Consider the following 22,160-nt stretch of genomic DNA (forward strand, 5'->3'; position numbering starts at 1 on the left):
TTAAGTCCTATGTACAAATCTACTTCATGTGAATTAAATGCCTCAAGTATATGTTTTGTTTTTTTTTTTTTTTAAAGAAGTAGTATTATTCTCTTGTGATCAATATTTTTAAATGTGGAAATCTCTTTTTAGGAATGCTAATGACTGCCAATGAAGCCCCTAAAATGAATATCTATTATATACCAGTAAGTAATACAAATTGTTGCTGACATTGCTTTTTTAAAACTCAGTTGTTTGGTGCCTTTCAAGTATTCGTGTTGGAAAATTACTTCTGCAAATTCATGTCTACATTCTCTGACTTTTCATGATAAAGTAAATTTAAGCTAACCATAGTTTATTAATGTAACTTATTGAATTACTAAAAACACAGCCTGTAATTTGCCTTTTGCTACCAGTTCCAAAACCTGCTAGCGGCAGTAGAAAATTCAAGTGGAGCTTTGCCGGAAAAAGTAGGTTTTGATAGCTGATCAAAAAAGAATTCCAAAATAGGGACTATATAGCTTACTTTCAAGATAATAATTTTGCTTTGTTGTGAAATACTTCATTACTGTCTTTAATATGTGGTATATAGTGACATAGTCATGGGAGTAAATATTCTTCTCTGTGCTGACAAAGAAATGTAGTAACACACATACTGTGTGTCTTCAAGTATGGCTCTTGGCAGTAGCTTGTGCTCAATGCCGTACTTGAATTGCAGGTTTTCTTTTGAGAAGCTCTTCACTTGAAAGGCTTAACTGTAGGTTAACTGTGCTGTATATCTGCAGGTTGGTTTTAGGGAAACTTAACAGCAAGCCTTCTGGTGCTACAGAAAACTACACCTGCATTTCACTCTTGTTTTGTTTTTGATTCTACAGTGCATTCACTAGGGTTTTTTTGGCCTGGTAGGAGATAAATAGTAGGATATATATGCCAATGTTACATGCAGAATAGCTGACCAGGCTCTAAAAATATGTACACGTCGTCTTAAGTCATTTTACTCACATTCTGGACAAACTATAAAATTTGTTAATTTTGAAATATATTCTTAACTTTTTAAAATCAGCCAAGAAGTCTTCATTCAGATAATAAATTTTAAATTAATTTAATTTTCTTTAGTTTATTTCTGGGTATGTCATGTCCCCCCCATATGATCTTGATTACATTTAAGATGGAGATTCATCAGTTTACATTTTCCTTTGTGGAATAGACACTATATACCTGTTGTACGTACATGTCTAAACACAACAGTATACCCCTCTGAACAATTCTATAGTCTGGTTATATGTACTTGTATTACTAGATTTTTGCATTCGAAGAAAGGTAAAATTTTATACGTGAATTCTTTGTGTGTTATTTATGTCAGGTTGTTTGTCGGATGTGAATTACCTATTTCTCTAATTCGGCTCTAACCAATTTATATTTTGTTAACTGGAGCTGTTCCATGCTTTGGATAACAAAGGGCGGGGGGACAACAAATATTTTTGTACTTAAGACAAAGTATTAGCTGTAGTTAGAAGCTGAACACTTTGTTTCTATTTACCTTGTCCTTTGTAAAGTTTAGAGAGTAGCCCTCCAAGCATTTTTTTAATCTATCATCTTTTTAATTAATGGGTCGGGGAAGACAAACTCCCATATTTTCAAAGTCTGAGTTTTTTAAAACTTGAATGGACTAGTTACTCAATTGGCTGGAATTGGGCTGTTTGCCAATAGTTTAATAGTTCAGATAGAAAAAGCATTCCTTCTGTCACTAAGGGTAAGGTTCAGCTTCTTTCTGAAAATTGTGCACTGAGATTTTTTTTTTATGCAGGTGTGCATGATATATGAACTTTACAGCTATAGTACATTAGAGGTGCATATCCAACATTGCCACTTAGCCAAAAAATTATTTCATTGTCTTGATTGTCACCAGCAATGAATGTTTGTTAGAACTTGTTCTAGCCAGTATTATTTTGAGTATTCTTGCACATACTGTAAATCAAAATGAAAAATACTTATTTTTTACTTTCTCAAAAATCTCACTCTCGTAGAATTCTCTGTGAATACTGAATTGATGTTTCTGAAGTCAGATAAGTAATTTTTAGTTAAGAAATATAAACACTCTATATTAGATCTCAGATCATAATTAACAGACATTAATTGCAAACCTAAATATTGACTAATACTACCTAGTATTTTTGCAGCATGCAGGCTATTCCGATGAAAATTAACACAAATCTCTCCTTAAACCATCTTCCTTTGTCACCATTCTCTGATTATTGGTATCTGAGTCTGCCTGAACTTGTTTAGATCATACCTTTTTATGGGTTTTACATTCACAGTGACACAAGTATACAAATGGACCCAAATGATGAATGTTAAAGCATAAATCCAAATATGAGCTCTATTTTTGAAATACTGTTGTGTATAAGAAAACTCAAAATTTGATTCAAAGGCTATTGCCCAGACTAAATTTGCTTTTTGAACAAGCTAAACTTTTCCAGTTCGCATCAATGGCTTTGAGTTTGAAGGCTGCTGAAGATACCTTAAATACTGGCATGATTTTTTTTTTTTTTTTTTTTAGTCAGCAATCTGTAGTTCATTTCAAAACATGGAATGCTTATTTTAGACAATAGAAAAGTTAAAGGTAGTAGAAGTAGTTACTTTGAAATGGAGACAGAAGTCTTACACTTTAGTAACTGGCTTTTTTACTGTCTACCTTTTCACGGGCAAGACTGAAAGGGCTGGCACAGATGGTATTGTATAACTGAAGGGTTTCTTACTGCATTTCCTAAAAAACAAGTATGTTGGTTTGTTGCTCAAGTATGTTGCTCACTAAATCTGTTTTGTTTTTTTTTTTTTAATCTCCTTTTTAAATGAAGAAAATATAAAATGGAGAAGTTGTGTCAGCCTTAAGCTGCTCCAGGGCATTTGTTATTAAGGAAAACTCAATGTTATTAACATGTTCGTGTTACAGTTTTATTCCTTGATCTTTTGGGCTAGTTATTTGAGCTGAGAGATGCACACCTGTCCTTTAGTTTCTATGTCAGTAGATTATTAAGACATGGGTTTTTTCCGTCTGTGGAACACCGAGTAATTTCCTTGCACCAGCAAAGATGAGTTTAGCTGCATGTGTCTTTGGAGCAAAACTAGTGATTTGCTGTATTACCTGATCTCTCTTCATAGTCTAGTTTTCTGGCTTTTTCTAAGAACTAGGATTCACCCGTTTTTCCAATTAATAGCTTAATTTTCTATTTGTTTGTTTACTTTGAGATAGATATGAATACTACTTAAAATGTGTCTTCTGTTTTTGAGATGTTGACAAGAACTGAGTTATAATTCTTGAATTCCACAACAGAATAAATGCCTGGGGGAAATGCTACTACTATAAAGGACAGTTGTGTTTCAGAGCTCTTGGAAGTACTTTTGTGTAAATAGAATCCATTTGATTGCCCTAGCCCCTCATTGTCCTGTAGTGCTAGCAATTATTCTCTTTCTTTAAGTCTTCATTGGAACAGCTAGAAGGACTTACCGCAGTTATGGTCAGGGAGGATATTTAAAATCTCAAATGTATGGTACTGTGCTCTAGCCCTTCTAGGTTACAAAATAAGGAAAAAAATCTTCAGAAGAAGAGATGCACAGAATTCAGTCTTACAGAGCAGGAGTGTGTATGTATGCAGATGGGTGCAGACAGACCCAGCATCCACTATCCTTGATTGAAGTTGGCCAGACAGTGTAGGACTGTGTCCAGCCTAATATACCCTGCCTCTCAGCAGGTTTTATTAGTGTGGGCACAGTGCTGTGCTAACACAGCTACATGACTTGTGAACTAGAGCTGGCTCGTGTCCGGCCAGCTTGGAGTACGGTCTGACTGAGCTCATGTCTGACTGAATTATCTGTGTACATGTGCCCATTCTCTTCATTGTTAATGCCAAAGCTAAATTTCCATCGCAAAACCAAAAAATGACTGTCTCTTGAACTTCAGGATTATAAAAGAGTTGACAACGGGTATCATAATACTGTCCGTAAATGAAATGGCATGCTTCAGCTTTTCCTGCAGAATTTTCAACAAGATAGGTATGACATTTGAGACTAGGAATGTCTGAGAGAACTATGCTTTTCTTTTTAAAAAAAAAAAAAAAAAAAAAAAAAAAAATCACCGCAGCTGTTTCTTTTGTGTGCAAAGCTGTTAGAGGCAAAAGAAGGTGATTTTTGGTTTACTAGAAAGGACAGACAGGTTTGGTTTTAAAATGGCAAGAAAATGCCTTATACAGGTACACAGTGCAGGGAATGAATAAAAGCCAAATTGAACCTGACCGTTAAAATGAAATGTTTGTTTTACATAGGTAACATCTTGAGTGGCTTAGCTTAGAGACTTTGTTTTTGTTTTATTTTGTTGGGCTTTAATGAGGGCAAGTGCCTCTGACTGGAATTGGGCTGTTTGCCAATAGTTTAATAGTTAACTTGCAGTTTATGCAAACATTTGGAACCTACTTCTTGCCAGCTGGCTTCCTGGTATATCACTTTGATGTGTGCCTTGGGAAGGTTGAAATGAAAGTTGTGTGTGCCTTGGGATACTTTTCAGACTACTGACTCAGAAATGTAAGTTGAGTCAATAGTGCAACCAGGTCCTGGCCAAAGAAGTGAAGAGAGGAGGAAGCTCTACCGGCACATGGTGGTCCACTGGCCTGTGATCTAAGATGAGCCAGATTCTCTTGAGTTTAATTGAGGCTGTCAGCTTCCATGACATACAATGTTCTCTTTTCAGGTTGTACAGAAAAACCCCTATATGTTAGCTCCTGGATGCTTTGGATGGAAAGCAAGGGGCATAGATGTTATTTATTCTGAGTGTTTACTACTGGTTACACAAACATGTCTGATCTTAGCATAGACATTTCAAATTGGTCCCATCTCCTTTACTGGACTTGAAACTTTGGGCTACATGTACATACTGAAACTGAAACTTGCTCTATTAATTAGGCTGTTAGAAGAAGAGAGCAATTAAGCGTGTAATTAATTGAGTGTAATATTCTGTGTTCTGGATTTCTTTTACTTTCCTGCAGTCTTGGCAGAAAACTCCCTGTTGAGGCTAGAAGCAATGCACTTTTGGTGTAGAGAAGATATTAAGCTCTTTAAGAAAAAAATAAATCCTGGAGCGTCTCTGGCTTCTTTTCAGGTGGTTTTGGAAAATCATTTGATATCCTAGTGCTTTCTTAGTTCAGGGTTGTTGGAGTTATAAACTGGAAATGTTTCAAGGACAAGTATTTCTTGCCTACTCAATGATTCAGTTTCTCCAAGAATATCTTTATAATGACTCTGGTTTCTAATACAATAGCTGCTTTGGATATGTGGGTCTCTTTATTGCTAGAAATATTTATTAATTTTGTCCTCTTCAAATTGGATGGCTTTTCAACTAAACCAGCCATTCCTAGTACTTCTTTCCTTTCATACATGCTATTTTAAATTATTTCGTTTCTCCTTTTTTTTTTTTTTAGGTCCTCTGCTTGCCTGCTTTAATTATTCTTTATCACCATCTTTTTTGGGTTTTTTTAATATGCCTCAAAAATGCTCATAAAAAAAAAAAGTTTTTCCTTAGATTTAGGAAAAAAAAGTTCTAGAAAAACTGTAGAAAAAGCTAGTTTTTCCTTAGTAGTTAACCTTGAAATAACATAAACACAGATTAAGGCACCAAATTCTACTAGCATATGTTTTCGTTTAATACACTGGATATTTGATGAAACAAATCTGTAGAGGGAACTTGTACTGAAGGAAATACAAATGAAGGCAGTTTTTTAATACCTTAGTTCACCCCCTTTACTTCTTTCTTGATACTAGTTTGGAACAGTTCTGGATTGTAAATTAAGGATGAACACACTTTGGTTCTATTGTAGGCTTCCAGGTTAGCTGCTTCTAAACCTGCTTGTGACTGAATTGACCCAAGAGTTGTGTTCAGTTCACTCACAGACAGGAAAAGCATTTATCTGAAGTAGGTTAGTATTTTCTGTCAGTCTGGTGACAGAGTGCTCTCTCTAGTTCTGTACAAGGGGTTATAATCATCAGGTATCTATCCTTACAGTCTGTCACTTTAAAGGGTGTGGGACACGCTCCACAGTTACCTCTATGGTCATAGCCTTTCAGAACAATTTTATCAATCTAAGATTTACTTTCTCATCCTTTCATAATTTTGGGATCTACTAATTGTCTTTTTTTCTCTCTTGGGTGTTTATATGATGGGGATACAATTAGAGAAAAACACCTATCCACACCTTGTACTTCGTGCCCTTAAGACCAATGTTCTGTATAGTCAGCTGTCGTTCAAATGGTTTATGGGTGCTGTTGGAGTTACAGCAAGATCTTCCAAACTGATTTTTGGCTTCTGCATGGTAAAAGCTGTGAAGCAAATGATGCAATTCTTTTTATATTTGTGGCTGACATTTGACACTAATAGAACACATTAAGACCAGAGTGTGAGATTTTGATATCTTTTAGGATGTGGTCATGTCTTCTTATTGGCAGTATTAGGACATTCTGGATTAATGCTGCCTCAGCTGTTGTCTTGAAGATTGTATGATGAGGCTGAATTTTTTAGAAGACAGTTGTTCATCTCCTTCAATACTTCCTAAGAAGTTTTAGGTAAAGTGGAAAGCAACAATGAAACTGAATTGTGCTAAAAGATTTTTTTTTTTAATCCTAAAACAATATATAGTGTAGAAAAATGTTTCATTCCCTGGGAAAAAATGTTGTAAAATTAAAAATACAGTAGTTATGACATAGAATGGGAAATGTTGGTCTTAACCTTAGTTTGCTTATTTTGAGAACTGTGAAATGACTGGAAAGCAGAGTTGTTATGAAGTAGCGTATTACAGTTGTGCTTTGGGATTGCCAAGTGTTAAAAGAAAAAACTTTCCATTAATAAAAAGACACTTGAGCGTATCTTTGGCCTTTAAGCTAATCCTAAGTTTTGGTATATCATTCTCTTAGAACTGTGTTTTCCATCCAGAACAGTCTAATCTTCTACACAGAAAATTGTGCAAACAATATAAAAAGAATGCCTGGTGAATTATACATTACCTATCTCACAGTATTAACAAGCATAGGAAAAAAGTTGTTTATCTTCACAAACAGAAATGTGAGCTTCCTACTTTTAACGTAAACGCTTTCAAACTGAAAAATAACACGCTGGGCTTATTCACAACAAAGGATATCCTCCATTTCCCATGCACTGGCTGAGAGACACTGTACCACTTATCACACATATATAGAAAGAAAACACCAACGTGCAATAATCAGGAAACAATTTCTGGTCTTCCTGTGAAACTTGTTTTAGATGTTTTTTGGTGCTGATGATGTAGTAGTTCAACATCATATGTAGATTATGAAGGTGTATGATCCCTGCTTACTGCTGTCGTGGGTGATAGTATGATAGGCAGCGCTTCTTCATGATTTTTTTTTTTTTAATAGATAGCAGCATGCTGACTGTTAAGTCCATACTTCCTTATAGTTTGCATCATACCCTTCATAGAGCAAAGGAGAAAACTCTTAAAAGCAGAAGTTTTACTGAGTTATACCAGGTGATTGCTCTGCCAGTTGATAGACTCACATGTTTTTTAGTGTCGTGACTGTTTCTTAAGCAATTGGTCGTATGGGACCCTCTGTTCTTGGGTTCCTATTTTAAGAAAACAGGTTTTGAGGGGGGGTGTGCTCCTCTTTTTAAGTGGTAGAAAATTTAAGCCTTGAGTATCTGAAGGATATTTTTTACTTCTTAAGTTGCACTTGTTCCTTCCTTTGGGCCATCTATTCTTCACCTGGTTTCTGAAAATTTAAAGGTGCAGTTGCTCAGCTTCAGTCAGTGAAAAGAGAAGCAGTCACAAATAATGAAAAGATGTGATTGCTGAAAGGACGTTTTGTACTATACTATAGTCTATCAGCATGTAATAAGAATTAGTGTCTTTTTTAGCTTTTGGATCAGAAAAGACAAAGCACGTGAGAATTTTCTCTGTGTGATAATTTCAACTAAGTCTTTATTTCATTATATTTGAAAGCAGAGGCAAGTGACTCTTGTGGCTTATCTGTATTGTCATCTTCTGTGTTGCACTCAGTAGTGAACCAAATCTGTTGTGAGTTATAACTGGTTTATACAAAAATAGTAACAAAGTTGTGAGGATTTAAGATTTCTGTCACACAAACCTGAGAGATAAATAAAACCATCAAATACGTGAAAGCTTTCAAATATATATTTGAAAGATGTTTCCTACTCAAAATTATTTCATAAGTTATATAAAATTTCTTCTCACTAGCATTATGCTCTGTAAAGAGTAGGTTGACTTATGCTGAGGTTATCTTCAGTATCTGTCTGGAGGAGTTGCACATTCCCAACAGGTAGTTGCCTTTCCTTCCTTTTGTGTTGTCTGGCAGTAGTTGCATAAACTCACAGAGCAGTCTTCCTCCCAGGTTTGCAAAGAGCAATTAAGCTGCCATGGTAGGGAGTTATTAGAAGCTCACATGTTCCTAGATTTCCAGCAGTTTGTCAGTTCTGTAAGGTAGACGTACAGCTGGATTTGCTGTTACCTTTCTATCTGTAGCATCCTTTAAATTTCCCTAAAATGCAGGTCATGCTCTGAACCCCAGTACAGTAAGTTTTGTTTTCACAACTGTAAAGATATTTATGCTGTAACATTTCTTGGCATCTGGCTTGTACTGCAACAGCCCCGTTGTTCCCGGTCACTTAAAAGCACAAGAAGCAAGTCCCCACAGTGTGATGGTTGAGAAGTTTCCTGTCCTATCAGAGACATGGAGAAGGGGACTTGCCAGGATTTTGCATTTCTGGCTTATTCTTAGTTCTTCTTACTTGTTAATTTAGATTGCAATCAGAGGCTATTATGTACATACCAAAATCAATGCACATGTTACTCTCATCTCTATTAGTAGTGGAAGTTTTGTCCATTGATGACCCATGCCCTTGGTATTGCAAGAAATGCTATTATATTTTGAGAAACGGATTTCTGACCGTGTTGGAACAGGTAGAAGCTGTGTAAAAGTTCTTTCCTTGTGTAAGAAACAGGCCAAGGCAATTACGAAGTCTCCCACTTGCTGTTGCCTTGTCTGTGTCCCCTGCAGTCACAATTGCAAAAGCAGGGGGAGAGTTTTGTGAGAGATTTATTCTTCAAAGTGTGTTGAGGTAGGGTGGGTTTGTAGTGGGTTGTTTGGTGTTTTTTTTTTTTTTTGTTAGACTTCGTATAAAATGTGGAGCTGTTATGTTTGTGAGGGGGGTTGTGCTGGGTCAGTGACATTGAGTCACTGCACAGTAAATTGGTTTCGTGAAGGGTCTAATACCAGAACCAGAATGCAAAGGCATTGGTAAGAGCATGTAGTCAGATGTGGTAGGGAATGGGAGGTGTGGATGGCCAAAGTAAAATGTGGTTTCTGCCTTTTATTGTCAGCAAGGCTCTAGATCAGCTGATCATACCTGATCTGCACTTTTTTTTTTAATGGATAAAGAAACAAACCATCAGCAGATGTTCACAGGTAAAAAAATCCTGTGAAGTGAGTCTCAGCTGAACTTACTGCACAGTATTTAAGTAACTTACGTAAGTGCCTCTATTATTACAGCAGTTATGCTATAGAAGCTGCTATATTAGAATAAGAACAGACTTTTGGGAACTTTTAATTCATTTCCAGATGATATTTATGAGAAAGTGCTTGAAGCAGGTCATGCTTGTAACGCATGCTTTGAGAAGCCAGTCTTGTCTTACCTCTTGAGCGTCATTTGATTAGTTGCCTTAATGTGAAAGTAGTGGGTTCTTGTACTTCAGCTTTCTATCCATTTTTCTGACCTCAAATCGTCTCAGCTCCAATTGTGTAAAGACCTAAAACATGTAGGGAGTCTGATAAATAAAAAGATCCATAGCAATAGTGATGAGTGTTTATCTTCTATGTATGTCAGCATGTCAGAACATGATAGGGATATTGGTGAAAGCATCAGATTCCTTACTCTTAATGCCACTGCTGGTGAGTTTGAGATTACTTGTGAGAAGTGTCCCTTTTTCTCCTTGTCTTGTGAGGAAGAGAACTATTCCGCTAATCTTATTTACAGTTTTAAGGAGTAGCTTTCTTTGCTGAAAAATTTTTTGCTGTTCCTGTCTTGGAGGGCATTTTTTCCAAACATTATGAGCAAGAGGACCATTGCCTCCTTCGAAAGAAGGTGGCTTCACCAAGAAGACACTCACAGTGAGAGCAGACCTGTGACTGGTTATATGAGATTTAAAAAAAAAAAAAAAAAACACTATAAAGCCAAACTGCTTAGGATAAGAAAAAGAAGTACTTACTATCTGATAACTACCAGGGCAGAAAGATTTAGTATCTCATTCCTAGAAGATGTATGCAAGTTCCTGCAGCAGTTTTTGTTTAACACTGGGAAGATCTTAAAAGCAACATTTCCTTTAACATGCTCTCTAAGGAGTAAAACCTCCAAATTGTTGATTTGGCAGCTTCCATAGCATAGTGAAAGGCAGGAAAACCAACCTCTCTCAGATTAATGAATCTGCCAAAAATGTCTGGATATGCTGGAGTTAGGATGAAAGAAAGAGCCAATTCGTTGTATAGTTCAGTGAAATTTATGAGTGTGTGGGCTTAAAACCAAATGCAATGCTGTTGTCAGTAGTATGCCGAAAAGGAAAAATGTGCTTGTTAGTCTCTCTTGGTCATAGCTGTACTCCAGTGAGCTACTTGATGGCTGTAAAAGCATCACATCCACACCATATAATGTAGAGTGAATGAAAGCATGAAACTATGAAAAATGAAAATATATGGGGATTTGTTTGGATTTTATTCCCAAACCCCATATAATTTAGAGAATTAAATTATTTTATTCAGTACATTAAATGGGTTTACTCATGAGATTAACAGCGCACAATTGAAGTTGATTGTAGAGCGTTCATAGCGAGAAAGTAGATTGGAAAGGAACGGCAGAATAAAATTCAACATCACAAATCGTTCAGAGCATGTTGGTTGCTGAGGGAAATGCACTGTATATGGAAATGTAGTAGATAGATCACATTACCTTGTTATGTTTCTCAAGGCTCCTTTTTAACACAAGCTAATCTCCTGGGCTCTCTGAAGTTCTTGGGCTTGGTATGACTGAAGCCCAAAAGCATAGAAACAAGAATGGAGAGCCACAGCTTTTCATGTCTACAAGCTAGAAATAATCCATCTGATTTTTTGAGAGTTACCAATTGCAATTGATGTAACCTTGACTGTTAGCGAGGTATAATAACAAGGTATTGTTTCTTCTCTTGCCTTTTCAATGCATATAGATGGAAACTTTTCAAAGTTGTTACATATTGAGATCTGTCTAATTCTTAAAATTAGAGAACAAAACATTGAAAACAGTACTCTTAAAATGAATAGTAATTAATTAATTAATGCAATTACATGAGTAAACCTGGCTATGCAATTAGGGAGCTAATTATGTTTAAAACGCAACTGCACATTTCAATCGCTGCCCACACCCTGGGGATCACCCATTTTTTTCTTCTCCCTCATTAGATCTTCTGTAATCTCCTTCTGTTAAATGGCATGATTGAAGCTGATAATATGTGTACATAGATGTGCATTTGCTTTCTCCAGCAAATGTGTCCTGTTAAAAGTTTAAAATGCTTTTTAATGTGCCACTTTATTAAAAAAAAAACACAAAACACCAAAATTAAGATTTTATTTATTTATTTATTTATTTATACTTATTGTTTGTCTCCTCCAAAGAATTATTTTTGTCTCCTACAGGTAAATACGTATATGAAGTCATTGAGGCATATGCATAAAATACATTTAATTTAAAGAAATTATAATCTAGAAAAGAGTCTCTCTGTTAAAATGCTTTAAGTTTGGGCTGGTTTTGTTTGTTTTTTTTAAATGGGAACAGTGGAATGGAGGAGCTTCCTTGGATCATGGAGTCCAATCCCATGTTATCACAGGCAATCAGATTGTATAATCTTTTCCATGAATATGTCAGATTTCATCTGAAAATTAGTTGTTTGTTTCTTCCTCGTTATCTCCATTAAAAGGCTGTTCAAGAGTCACATTCCTCTGATGCTTAGCTAACTTTTCTAGTTTACAGTGTCACTGTGACAACTTTGCATGTGTTTATTCTTATGCAAGCATTACTGTTTCAGAAATTGTCCTAGCAGCCTTTCACTGTACTGGCTACAGTTTACATTCACATATCATGAACATTATTGCCTGGAGTTGTACAAGATGGACACTGAGTCATTATTCCTATCCTATACTAATACAATGGCCTTATATGACTATTTCATTGTCTTGTGATCAGATAGTATCATTTTTTCCTACTCTGTTCCTTACAGCTGATAGTGATTGGCTATACATTTAATCCAATTTCCAGCATTTTAATTTTCAAGGTAGCTTTTCTCTCCTGAGAGATTTTGACCCTTCTTTTGTGACAGTTTGTCATCAGCAGATTTTATTGGCGTTTTCCTACTACATGTGGCAGTCATTACTGAAAATATTTAATAGGACAGTCCTTAAGCTTCAGTTGTAACCTTTCTGTGCAGTAATTCCCCTTTCAGCATAAACTGTTTCTTGTTAGCTAGCTCCTGTCTTGCCTTACAGTTATTAAAATTCTCATCCTGACTAGTAATTTTACACAATACACTGTACCCAGAGCTCTGTTGAAATCCTTAAAGATACGCTGTTTTCGTTGTAGTCGACATTGTTCAAATAGCATGGCAGTGGATGATTTAACTATAATTGTACATTTTTGATGCCTGGTAAAGGTCTTAAAGTCTAACTAAAATCCGTAGAAGATAACACAACAAACGATTGGAAGATTTTTGAAAGAAAGTTTTACTTTTAAAATACATTATGAAAAAACAGTGATATGATGTATTTTTATACTTAATTGTATTAACTGTATTATTTTGGTATGGCATGCTACAGCATTACAGTGTTAATTTTTGTGAAACTGTGAAGTTTCTGTGGAACTGCATGTTGCTCTCTTGTACAGCTACGGCAGCTAATACTTCTGCTTTCCAAAGCCTCTTGAAGTGTTTTATCGGATGATGTCCACGTACATTAAGTTAATCTTCTAGATAGATTTCAGGCAGTTTAAACTTTGCAGGTTCTACGTCATTATTTTCAAATTTGATTTATTCTGTCTGTGAAAATTTTGCATGTTTTTGATTGCTAAAATACATCAATGAAGGTTGGGAGGAGTTTCTGCTGCTTCAGTCTTAATATATTTTGACATCTTATTTACAGCTGAATGGTTTATCACTGCCTTGTATGAAATCTTCCAGAGACTTACTATTTAACATCCTGAAAAATAGATTTTGGAACCTGTTTTGACTCAGTGAGAAGAAAAGAACAACTGTTCAGTTCACTGGTGTAGAATTGGTCCCTCAAACCTTCAAACAGATACTTAACAAGACTCATCTGTGTATGCATTCAAAGTCATTTAATTTAAATCTCGTGACATCTGACTCTGGAAGCTTCTACACGTCCTGGGCTTCTTTTAAGTTGTTGAGCATGTTTAGTACTAGTTAGGATTAGACCCAATTTTTCTGTGGCTCTAAGGGCTCTGCGGAGCTGGCTGTCAAGTTGTTGAGTGGCACTTAAAAGTGTACAAGTGCTGTCTGGTGTTCCAGATTGAAGATAAGGAACATCTGTTGTGGGTTGGGAATAATACCTACTCTGTCCTAGGGTTCATTAATTTCAGGGGAATTACAGACCGATGACAGGATGATTTTTTCTGTAGAAGTGCTCAGGAATTAGGCATGGCCTTAAGTACAGGGCATTGCAGAGCTGTGCCACGTAAGATTTGTGGTGCTACAAGACTATTAAGTTAAACATCTTGTAAAATAGAATACAAAGAACTGTGTTTTTTGAAGCTATTTTACAATATTTTAAAAACACTTTTCTGTCAACATTTTTTCTCTTCCTTTTCTTGAACAGTTTGGCCTTGCACTTGTCGTCTCCACTCGTTTTTATGCTAGATTACTCATGATATTTTGTGTTTTCTGTGTCTAAAGTTAAAAAAAAGACATTCTAATGTGTACTAACAGAAATTTGGCATTAGATGGCACGATACTAATAACCATAAAGTCCACATCTTTACTTCTTGTGGCTTGGCATCAGACACGAAAGACAACGGCAAGATGTCTGTATTACCTGTGTGTCTCAGTGGGAAGCCTCCTGTGCTAAGTCCAGCTGCGTGGCTCACTGGCGGGGAGGAGAGGGCCACGCTCCCTGGCTGCTCCTTGTCTCCTGCCCGGCGTGACCCAGCCACCGCTCTGTCTTGCAGTGTGGTGGCGGGACACCTCGCCATGCAGTGGAGGATAGCTGCATTTTGTTCACCTCATGGGTGCTATTTCCAGTCGGTTAAGGAGGAGAGCGCCGGGAGGGGAGGAGAGCAGGGAGCAGCCCACCCAGCTTGCTGCCAGCGGGGCCCAGCCCACACGTGAGGCTCCTCTGTTTATAGGCAAAAATATTTTCAAAGACAATCTTTTTGACTTTCACCAGCAATTGGCGGAAATTGTCTCAAGAAGTGGTTATCCTACTGAAAATAGAGTAATAATTAAAATAGCAAAACTATTGGTTCGATCACCGTTGGTGATGATGTCTAGTTTTCCTATCCTAAGAAATATTTGAGTAAAAGCCGAGTGTAGGCATGCACTCATTTAATAATTATTTTCCCATTAGCTGTGTGCAACTCTTCTAAAACTTGCGGAGAAACCTATTTGGTATATCATAAATACTGTAAAAATGAGATCTGTCGCTTTAGTTGCATGCGTTACCTACCTCGATAACATTTTCTTATTCTTGCTGTGAATTCCAGTGCGCTTTTGTCCCTTAGATATGGTAGAATTGTACATTCCCAATCTAAATTGACAAGTATATGAATTAGCCTACCCAACCCCCACAGCTTCATGGCTGTTTTGCTAGTTTTGGCCGGGACTGTGCACCAGGCTGAGGTGGTGCCAGTGCTGCGTGGCAGGAGCTCCGAGGGGTCCTGAGGGGTCTCGCCTGCGCTGCTGCGCGCCCGCTGTATGGAAACCCGTGAACTGGAGGGGACAGACAGGTTTCACCTATCCGCCTCATCCGTGGTGGCCCGGTGCAGACCAGCCCTCTGAACTGTGGCATTTGTACCTGGGCACAGGAATGGCGGAGCCTGCCATTTCAGAGTGCTCTAGGCACCATCCTGGGGTGTCTGTTGGTTGGCAGCGGATGACAGAGGAGCATTAAACTCTGCAGTTAAAATGCAGTGACAATTAAATTCTGTGAAGAATTACTATTGCAAGAGAAGGACATTTCTTGTTTATGTTTTTGTCATTGTGACTGGTATTGTTTGCCTTTTCTATTTTTAAATTTCTTCCTAAGCTTTAAAAAATGTTCCGTTTTAATATACAAAGCAAAGCTCCTAAGGTGTCCTAGAATAGGTAGGCAAGCAGTTTCAGTAGGGTGGGAGAGAGGGAAACAAGGCAGTAAAACTTACACAAACATCTCTGTAGGGTTTTCCTTTTTATCAGTTTACATGTGAAATTTGAATAATGGTTGGACTTTCTATTTTTTCCTGGTATTCTGCCACTGTTTTTTTCCGTTAATTATCTCATTTCCCCCCCCTTGTTTTCTATGATTTGATCATCCAGCTTGCTCCACAGATTATAATGAATAATCGGGTCTTTTGGCTTTGTGTTTCATGGCACAGATTACGTACAATGAAAGGTTTTTCTCTCAATATCAGGTTTTGAGTACAGGAATACTTGGAACAGTGAGCGGAGCTACAGCTGAAGAGCAGATAAACTGTTTTCCCTTATTTGTGAGACTTCTGCTTTAGTTATTCATTCAAAGATTTACAGCAGTCAAGATCCCATCGGGGGATTACCCTAACTGGTTGGAATGGCCTGAGTTCTAATGAGTAACGTGTACTTTGCAAGGCTTGAGCAGATAGTGTTGTAGACATGGAAGTGATGAAAAAGGTTTAGTGAAGTGATAGAGATCTTTACATGATGAGTCAGCAAGATGGAATGAAGGGGAACTTTTTATTTAATGGGAATGGGTGCGAGTCAAGGATTCTCTAATCTCATTTCTAATAATCTTCAGCAGAGAAACTTGTACTTAAATTTTATTACAAGAGAAGTTTTGTTTAGTAAGCAAGCAACTTGTTTTTTATAAGAAGGACAAACGGTTTCATCCAAAACAAAAATATAGGTGAACTTTAGAGAAGATTTCTCCACCCCAGTCATGTTTTGATGATTTGGTAATGAAGCACTGATAACTGATTTCTTGAATGGCATGAAAACCAGTGCTACATTTAATATATCTAGACTGCTTTCTTATTAATATAAAAGTTTGGTGTTTGGATTTGAAGAAGTGGTTTTGGGGGAAATGACTGAAAAATTTAAAACCTAGATGGAGACAACATGGAGACAAAAGTATCTGCAATGTCGGCAAGAAATCAATCTGAAAGTTATATAGTGTTTAAGCTGAGTATTACTGGAGCAGATACAGGGGTTTGGTTAATTCATTAAGTAGGTAACGTCATTCTTGTTAGGGCCATCTTAGGTCTTTCCTTGGAAGCTCTAACTAAGTGGAATAAAATATGCAGCACTGTAAAAAAAAGTGCAGGTTTTGGTTTGGTATGTTATGGTTCTCAGCTAGGGCTGAAATCTTATGAAGATAAGTCATACTTGATACAGAGACAATAGTGGTCTAGAATACAATATTATTGCCTGGAGCGTTACAGTCTAGCATATTAGTAGAATGTTACGGTCTAGAATACAATTTTACAATTTTTTGTGAATAGTTGTCTTCAAAAGGAGACTTTTCAATGAGTAGTAACACTTTTCTTTTTAAATGAACAGCATTCTCTCATACTGTTACCACACTATCATATTAAAACAAACTATATGTATTTTATATATATAAAATCACATCTACTTCTTTCCATAATCAAGTCGGATCTTAAAATGTTGGTTTTGAATCACAACCATTCCTATGATCATGTTGACTGCGGAGTTTTTAACGTGAATTTTTAGCAAATGAATCAAAAGCCTCATTAAAAGTCCCACTTTAGGAGTTAACTGGCCACTTTATGTTCTAAAATGTCAGCTGATTTGCTCTAGAGAGAAAAATGTAGTGTCGGATTTTTCCATTCAGCTAACTCACCTACTAAAATAATAATACTGGAACAGTTGAGTATGGCTGCATGCATCAGGATAGAAAGGAATTTCAATCAGAACAGCGGGAGGGAAAAGTGAAGGGAGCTAATTGTTAACTTGGGAAATTGGAGGAAGCTTATATGGAAAAGTACATTGATAGCGCAACATAATATTGTTAAAATAAGTCCTTTGCCTCATGGTGGAAATATGCAAGTTTTTTTAATATTTCCCATTATCTGTTCATACAGTCTGAGTTTGTCCTTGAAAAAAAATACATGAAATATACCTGTGGTGTTTTAATTAAAATAAATAGGACAGAACAGGATTTAACATGATTGCGTAGTGCACCTAATGAGTTCAAGATCCAATAGTGCTTTACAGATTAGTTGCTAACTAGTGCCATTAGGTCATAGTTTTATCTATAATGTTTGGCTCTGAGCTTTTAATAAGTTAATCAATTAGACTGGGACCACTTGAAAAAATTAAACTTGAAACCTCTAGATTGTTGGTCTCAAATAAATGACCTAAATTAAAATAATGCTTACATAATCTATAGTACTCCTTATTGGTAATGCAAGCAATAGGTTTAATTGTGTTCTCTAACTGCTCTTGCTCTTAAGGTCCGTTTGATTTCAGAGGGATTCATTTGTTATTCCATTACAGCACAGTAGCTAAGAGCCTAACTGTAGGTTTTTTTTCCGTAAGAATATACGTTACAACTTTCTATAATATCCACAGGTTTTAGGACCTGCCCCAAAATGGTGTTCCTTCTTGGACAATTTGACTGAAGAACTGGAAGAGAATCCAGAGAGCACAGTTTATGATGATTACAAATTCGTTACCAGAAAAGACCTTGAAAATTTAGGTAAAAGTTGAATCTCCTCTTTAGCTGACTTTTTTGTTCAGCTTTTGATCATTTACACATGTAAGTTTTGTAATTTGGTTGTGATGTATGAGGACTGTTAGAAATTCACTGGCAGTAGTTTCATCCAGTCTTCTTGGTTATTAATATACCAGACTGGCTTTATGTTCTTTGGTTCCCAACCAGTGCAACACTAGATATTTGTGTTTTTCAGTTTTTTATCCCAAGAAGAAGATTGATATTTGCTGATTTAATGTCTAGGAATCTGTTGTGTGTATTTTCAGACACTAAGTGGAAGGCATAGGAAGAGAAGTTGGTGTAGTTTTCAAAATATTTTTAAGGTGCTCAAGTAGTATGTTGGAACTCACAGCAAAATTAGGAAAAGATTCACCTGCCAAAGGCTACCCTAATTGAATGTAGTAATTTCCAGAAAATACAAATCATTCTAGGGCTAATAGAAGCAGTTTCAAGGAACTGGAATGCTGAAAATTATATAGCAGAGAAGGTAAGCATGCTTCTTCCAAGGTAGTTAGTCCTTTTTCTGTTACGTGTTTTGATTGCAATGTTTTGCTCTAGTTTAGTTTAATTAATTTACCTCTGAATTACGGGAGTTGGGTTTGGCCTGGCAGGAGGCCATACAAGGAAGAGGTCATCCAAAGCACCCGCAAATTCAGCGTGCGTGTTCTAGAGTAGATGGTCTGAATGTAGCCTGCAGACCCCTATCCCAGTCGAAAAGGAATAAGGCAATGTAGTATTATCTATACAGAGACTTGACTGGGAATACTTATTCTGCTTTAAATTCGCTATAACTTAGTCAAATTCATTTCCCCATAAATGTAAGCTTTCAAATGAAGAACCTGCTTAAGGGATATTTTGTATTTCATATGTCAGGGTTTCTTTGTATTACTGGCTATTAGCTGGAGTACTCTCATTTTGGAATATGCAGGAAGATTGTTTCCTGGAAACAGTTTAAAAAATTTTTTAGAGACAACTTTTGCTTTCTGAGAAGCACAGTGGTTTCTCACTTTTTTTTTTTTTTTTTTTTTGCCATTTAGTTTTAGAAGTAGTTTGTTAATTCTTAATTTCTGTAGAGGATATTTTGGTATAAAAAACTTTTCATTTTCTCAGTCTTGGAATTTTGTGAAGATACATGGAAGGAAAATCAGAGAACTCTTAAGTATTTTCAGACTTAGGTTAGGACCGAGGGTGACAGTTTTATGACCTGATGTGGTACTGTATTTTTTTCAATATGTTGATTCTTCAAATATAGTGACCCAAGGCAAAACCCTTTAATTAAAAACATCTCTGTACCACACTAAAAAGTGATTGTCAAACATCTATGGACTTTCAAAAAAATCCTCTCGAATTTTTCTTTGTAAACTTTTATGGAGTGTCGTGCATGTGGGCATTTTTAAAAAGTGCACTGTAACATGTATTATGACAAGAAAAATGGACTTTGTTGCTCTGAAGAAGCTCAAATTTCTTGCTGGCCAAACTGATTTTTTTTTTTTTTTTTTTTTTTTTTTTTGCGGTTTTACTTAGTCTTGATGTAATGGATGTGACTGTTAAATTGATGTGTTGCTTTGGCAGTGCTTGTTTGTCTTGAATCGGGTAAGTGAAGTGGCTAGCTTGGAATAAAAGTTCTTTATATATGAAAGCTCTTTGAAATCCTCCGTAACTTTTTTCCCAGGCCTTGCTCATCTCATTGGATCATCATTGCTCAGAGCATATATGCATGGCTTTTTCATGGACATAAGACTTTATCATAAGGTAAATAAGGCTGATCCTTGTCAATTTTTGCTCTTAACAATAAAATACGTGTGTTGGGGGGTTTTTGTGTTTTTTGTTTTGTGTGGGTTTTTTTTTCTCTCCAAATAACAGACTGTGTCCTGTATCAATGGTATTTTCTTTTTACTTCCTCCTGCTTGTTCAAAGGCAAAAATGATGGCCAACCCCTTTGCCTATGAAGAATACAGAAGAGAGAAAATAAGGCAGAAGATAGAAGAAACACGTGCACAGAGAGTTCAACTAAAGGTAAATCCTGTAAACAATAAGTATATGGCTGGGAAAATTATTCATAAAGAGTAATATATTCTTAAGTGTATCTCAGAGATGGAATGACTTAGGATTTGATTCTGTTTATCGTCAGAGACACAAATTAAATTATAGAACTTTTTGAATGGAACCGTAAAATTCCCATGTGTTTGATTCCCACCGATGAGAAAGACTGATACAAAACTGTAAAAGAGCAGCTCTCATCACATTTGTCACTTGAGCGGATAACCCACTGTTAAAACTTGCAGTTTCTACTTCTGTCATTAAACTAAATGACTTAAGCCATTAAAACATAATACTCTGGAAAGAGATATATAAGAACAGTATTGTGTTTATAACTAGTAGCTTTCTAGATTGAATTTGCTCAACATACAAGGAGGAATAGTTGCTTTTAAAGTACTAAAGCTGATGCATTGCAAGGAAAAAATGATACAGAAGTTCTGCTTAAATTTCCTCCAAGCAGTATTGCTTTACTAGTACCTAGAAATATTTGGAACCTGTCAAGGAGTTTTTCAGCAAGAGTGATAAGAATGATTAAGAATTCTGTCTTCACCACACTTAGGAATGTAAAGCATGTAGGTTTTTGCATGTGTAAAAGAGTAATTTACTGATTAATTGTTTTCCTCTCTTTAGAAACTTCCAAAAGTCAATAAAGAGCTTGCACTTAAACTGATTGAAGAAGAAGGAGAAGAGCAACAGCTTACTAGAAAAAGGAAACAGAAGGTGAGCTTTTGTTTTGGAGACTTCTCTAACTGCGAGCATAGAAATAGTAATGCTTTCAGTATTGATTTTGTTGTTGTTGTTGTTTTTTAATCTGGCCAAACAGATTCAAAATTCCGTTGTTTCTGTTTCTCATAAATAACTTATTCTAGTAGGTGGCTTTAAGGTGGACTTCACTGTAGCTGCAGTACCAAAAAAGCCATGTAGTAACTTAAAGCTTAAAATGATGAAATACTCACTGTGAAGATGATAGGGGCTTCATAGGACTCCAGAAGCTAGCTAAATGCAGAGTCAATACCAAAGTTGTTCTAAAAAGACCTGTTGTTTGCATTTGTTGGTATTTTGGTGGTGACCATGACAAGATAGATGTTACCTGTAAAACTGAAGATACAATTGCCTTTCTTTGTGTACATGGTTAACTACATTTTATAAAATAGCCAAAATGGTTCGCTCTTATACAACAGGAATTCTTCCTGATGTTGAAAATAATCCAATTTCTATCCTAAGTGAAGTCTAAAGGAAAAAATGAGTTAATGTTTAATATCTGGTGGCTGGGGGGCGCTTTCTATAGGTAGCACTTCATAGGTGCTCATTCTCACAGGAATATAGCATTCATAAAAGGCAGGCATTAGCTTCATGTGGCATCTAATGAAATCCTGTGTGTTACAGTTAGTGGGAAGCATGAACTACTAAAAAGTAGGTGGTGGTAAAACCTTAAATGCAGACTGTCTAAGCCAGTGTTACGATGGAAATACGAGTTCAATAAATGGGGGCTGATTTGTCTAGGAGTACATATAGATTGTGTTAAGTGGACTAAAAAGAGTATACATAAAAAGGCATGTCCTGGTTATTTTCCTGAAATGGCATTAGGGTCTTATGAAGAGCAATTTATTTTAGGCTTTGGGATTTAATTTTTGGTTGTGTGAGTGCAAGTCACGTATTTGCAACAGTTTTTGTGTTTCAAATTTACACTTCTTGTTTCCTGTATCTTTTTTTTCTTTTTGACTTCTTAGGTAACAATGAGAATGTAATGCTGGGGTGGGATGAATGTACTGGTATAATTTTGGCAATGTTGAAAGATCAGCTTTTTGTAATAAAAAGCTATGTATTCAGTGATTTTAAAATGATGACAACAGGTATTCACGTAAGCTGAAATTGTAGCTTGAACTGTTCCTAATTTAACAGTAGCATAATTTACACTGAATTCATTTTACTTTGACATGAATGAAACTGCCTTTTCCATTCTGTATGCAAGGGCAGTGAAGAAAAAGTGTTATAAGATGTATAGAAACACTTACTCTTATGTATTTACAGTAAAACAGTAGTAGCATTGCATAAAGACATGTTTACCCTGATAATTTGTTGTACGTGTTGTAGAATCATCCCCGTCAGGCAGG

At 36.2% G+C, this 22,160-nt stretch overlaps 1 protein-coding gene across 1 annotated transcript in view; it reads left to right on the forward strand.

Annotated features, from left to right (window-relative positions):
• NOL10 (nucleolar protein 10) overlaps positions 1–22,160 on the forward strand; it is a 54,868-nt gene that overhangs the window by 20,861 nt on the left and 11,847 nt on the right. The window contains exons 13-17 of the mRNA XM_076332782.1: positions 133–185; positions 17,865–17,991; positions 19,679–19,758; positions 19,924–20,022; positions 20,677–20,766. Coding sequence (XP_076188897.1) covers positions 133–185; positions 17,865–17,991; positions 19,679–19,758; positions 19,924–20,022; positions 20,677–20,766 — 449 coding nt within the window. The remainder of the gene's footprint in view (positions 1–132; positions 186–17,864; positions 17,992–19,678; positions 19,759–19,923; positions 20,023–20,676; positions 20,767–22,160) is intronic.

The sequence above is a fragment of the Aptenodytes patagonicus genome, chromosome 3 (genome assembly GCF_965638725.1).
Source record: "Aptenodytes patagonicus chromosome 3, bAptPat1.pri.cur, whole genome shotgun sequence".
Lineage (NCBI taxonomy): Eukaryota > Metazoa > Chordata > Aves > Sphenisciformes > Spheniscidae > Aptenodytes > Aptenodytes patagonicus.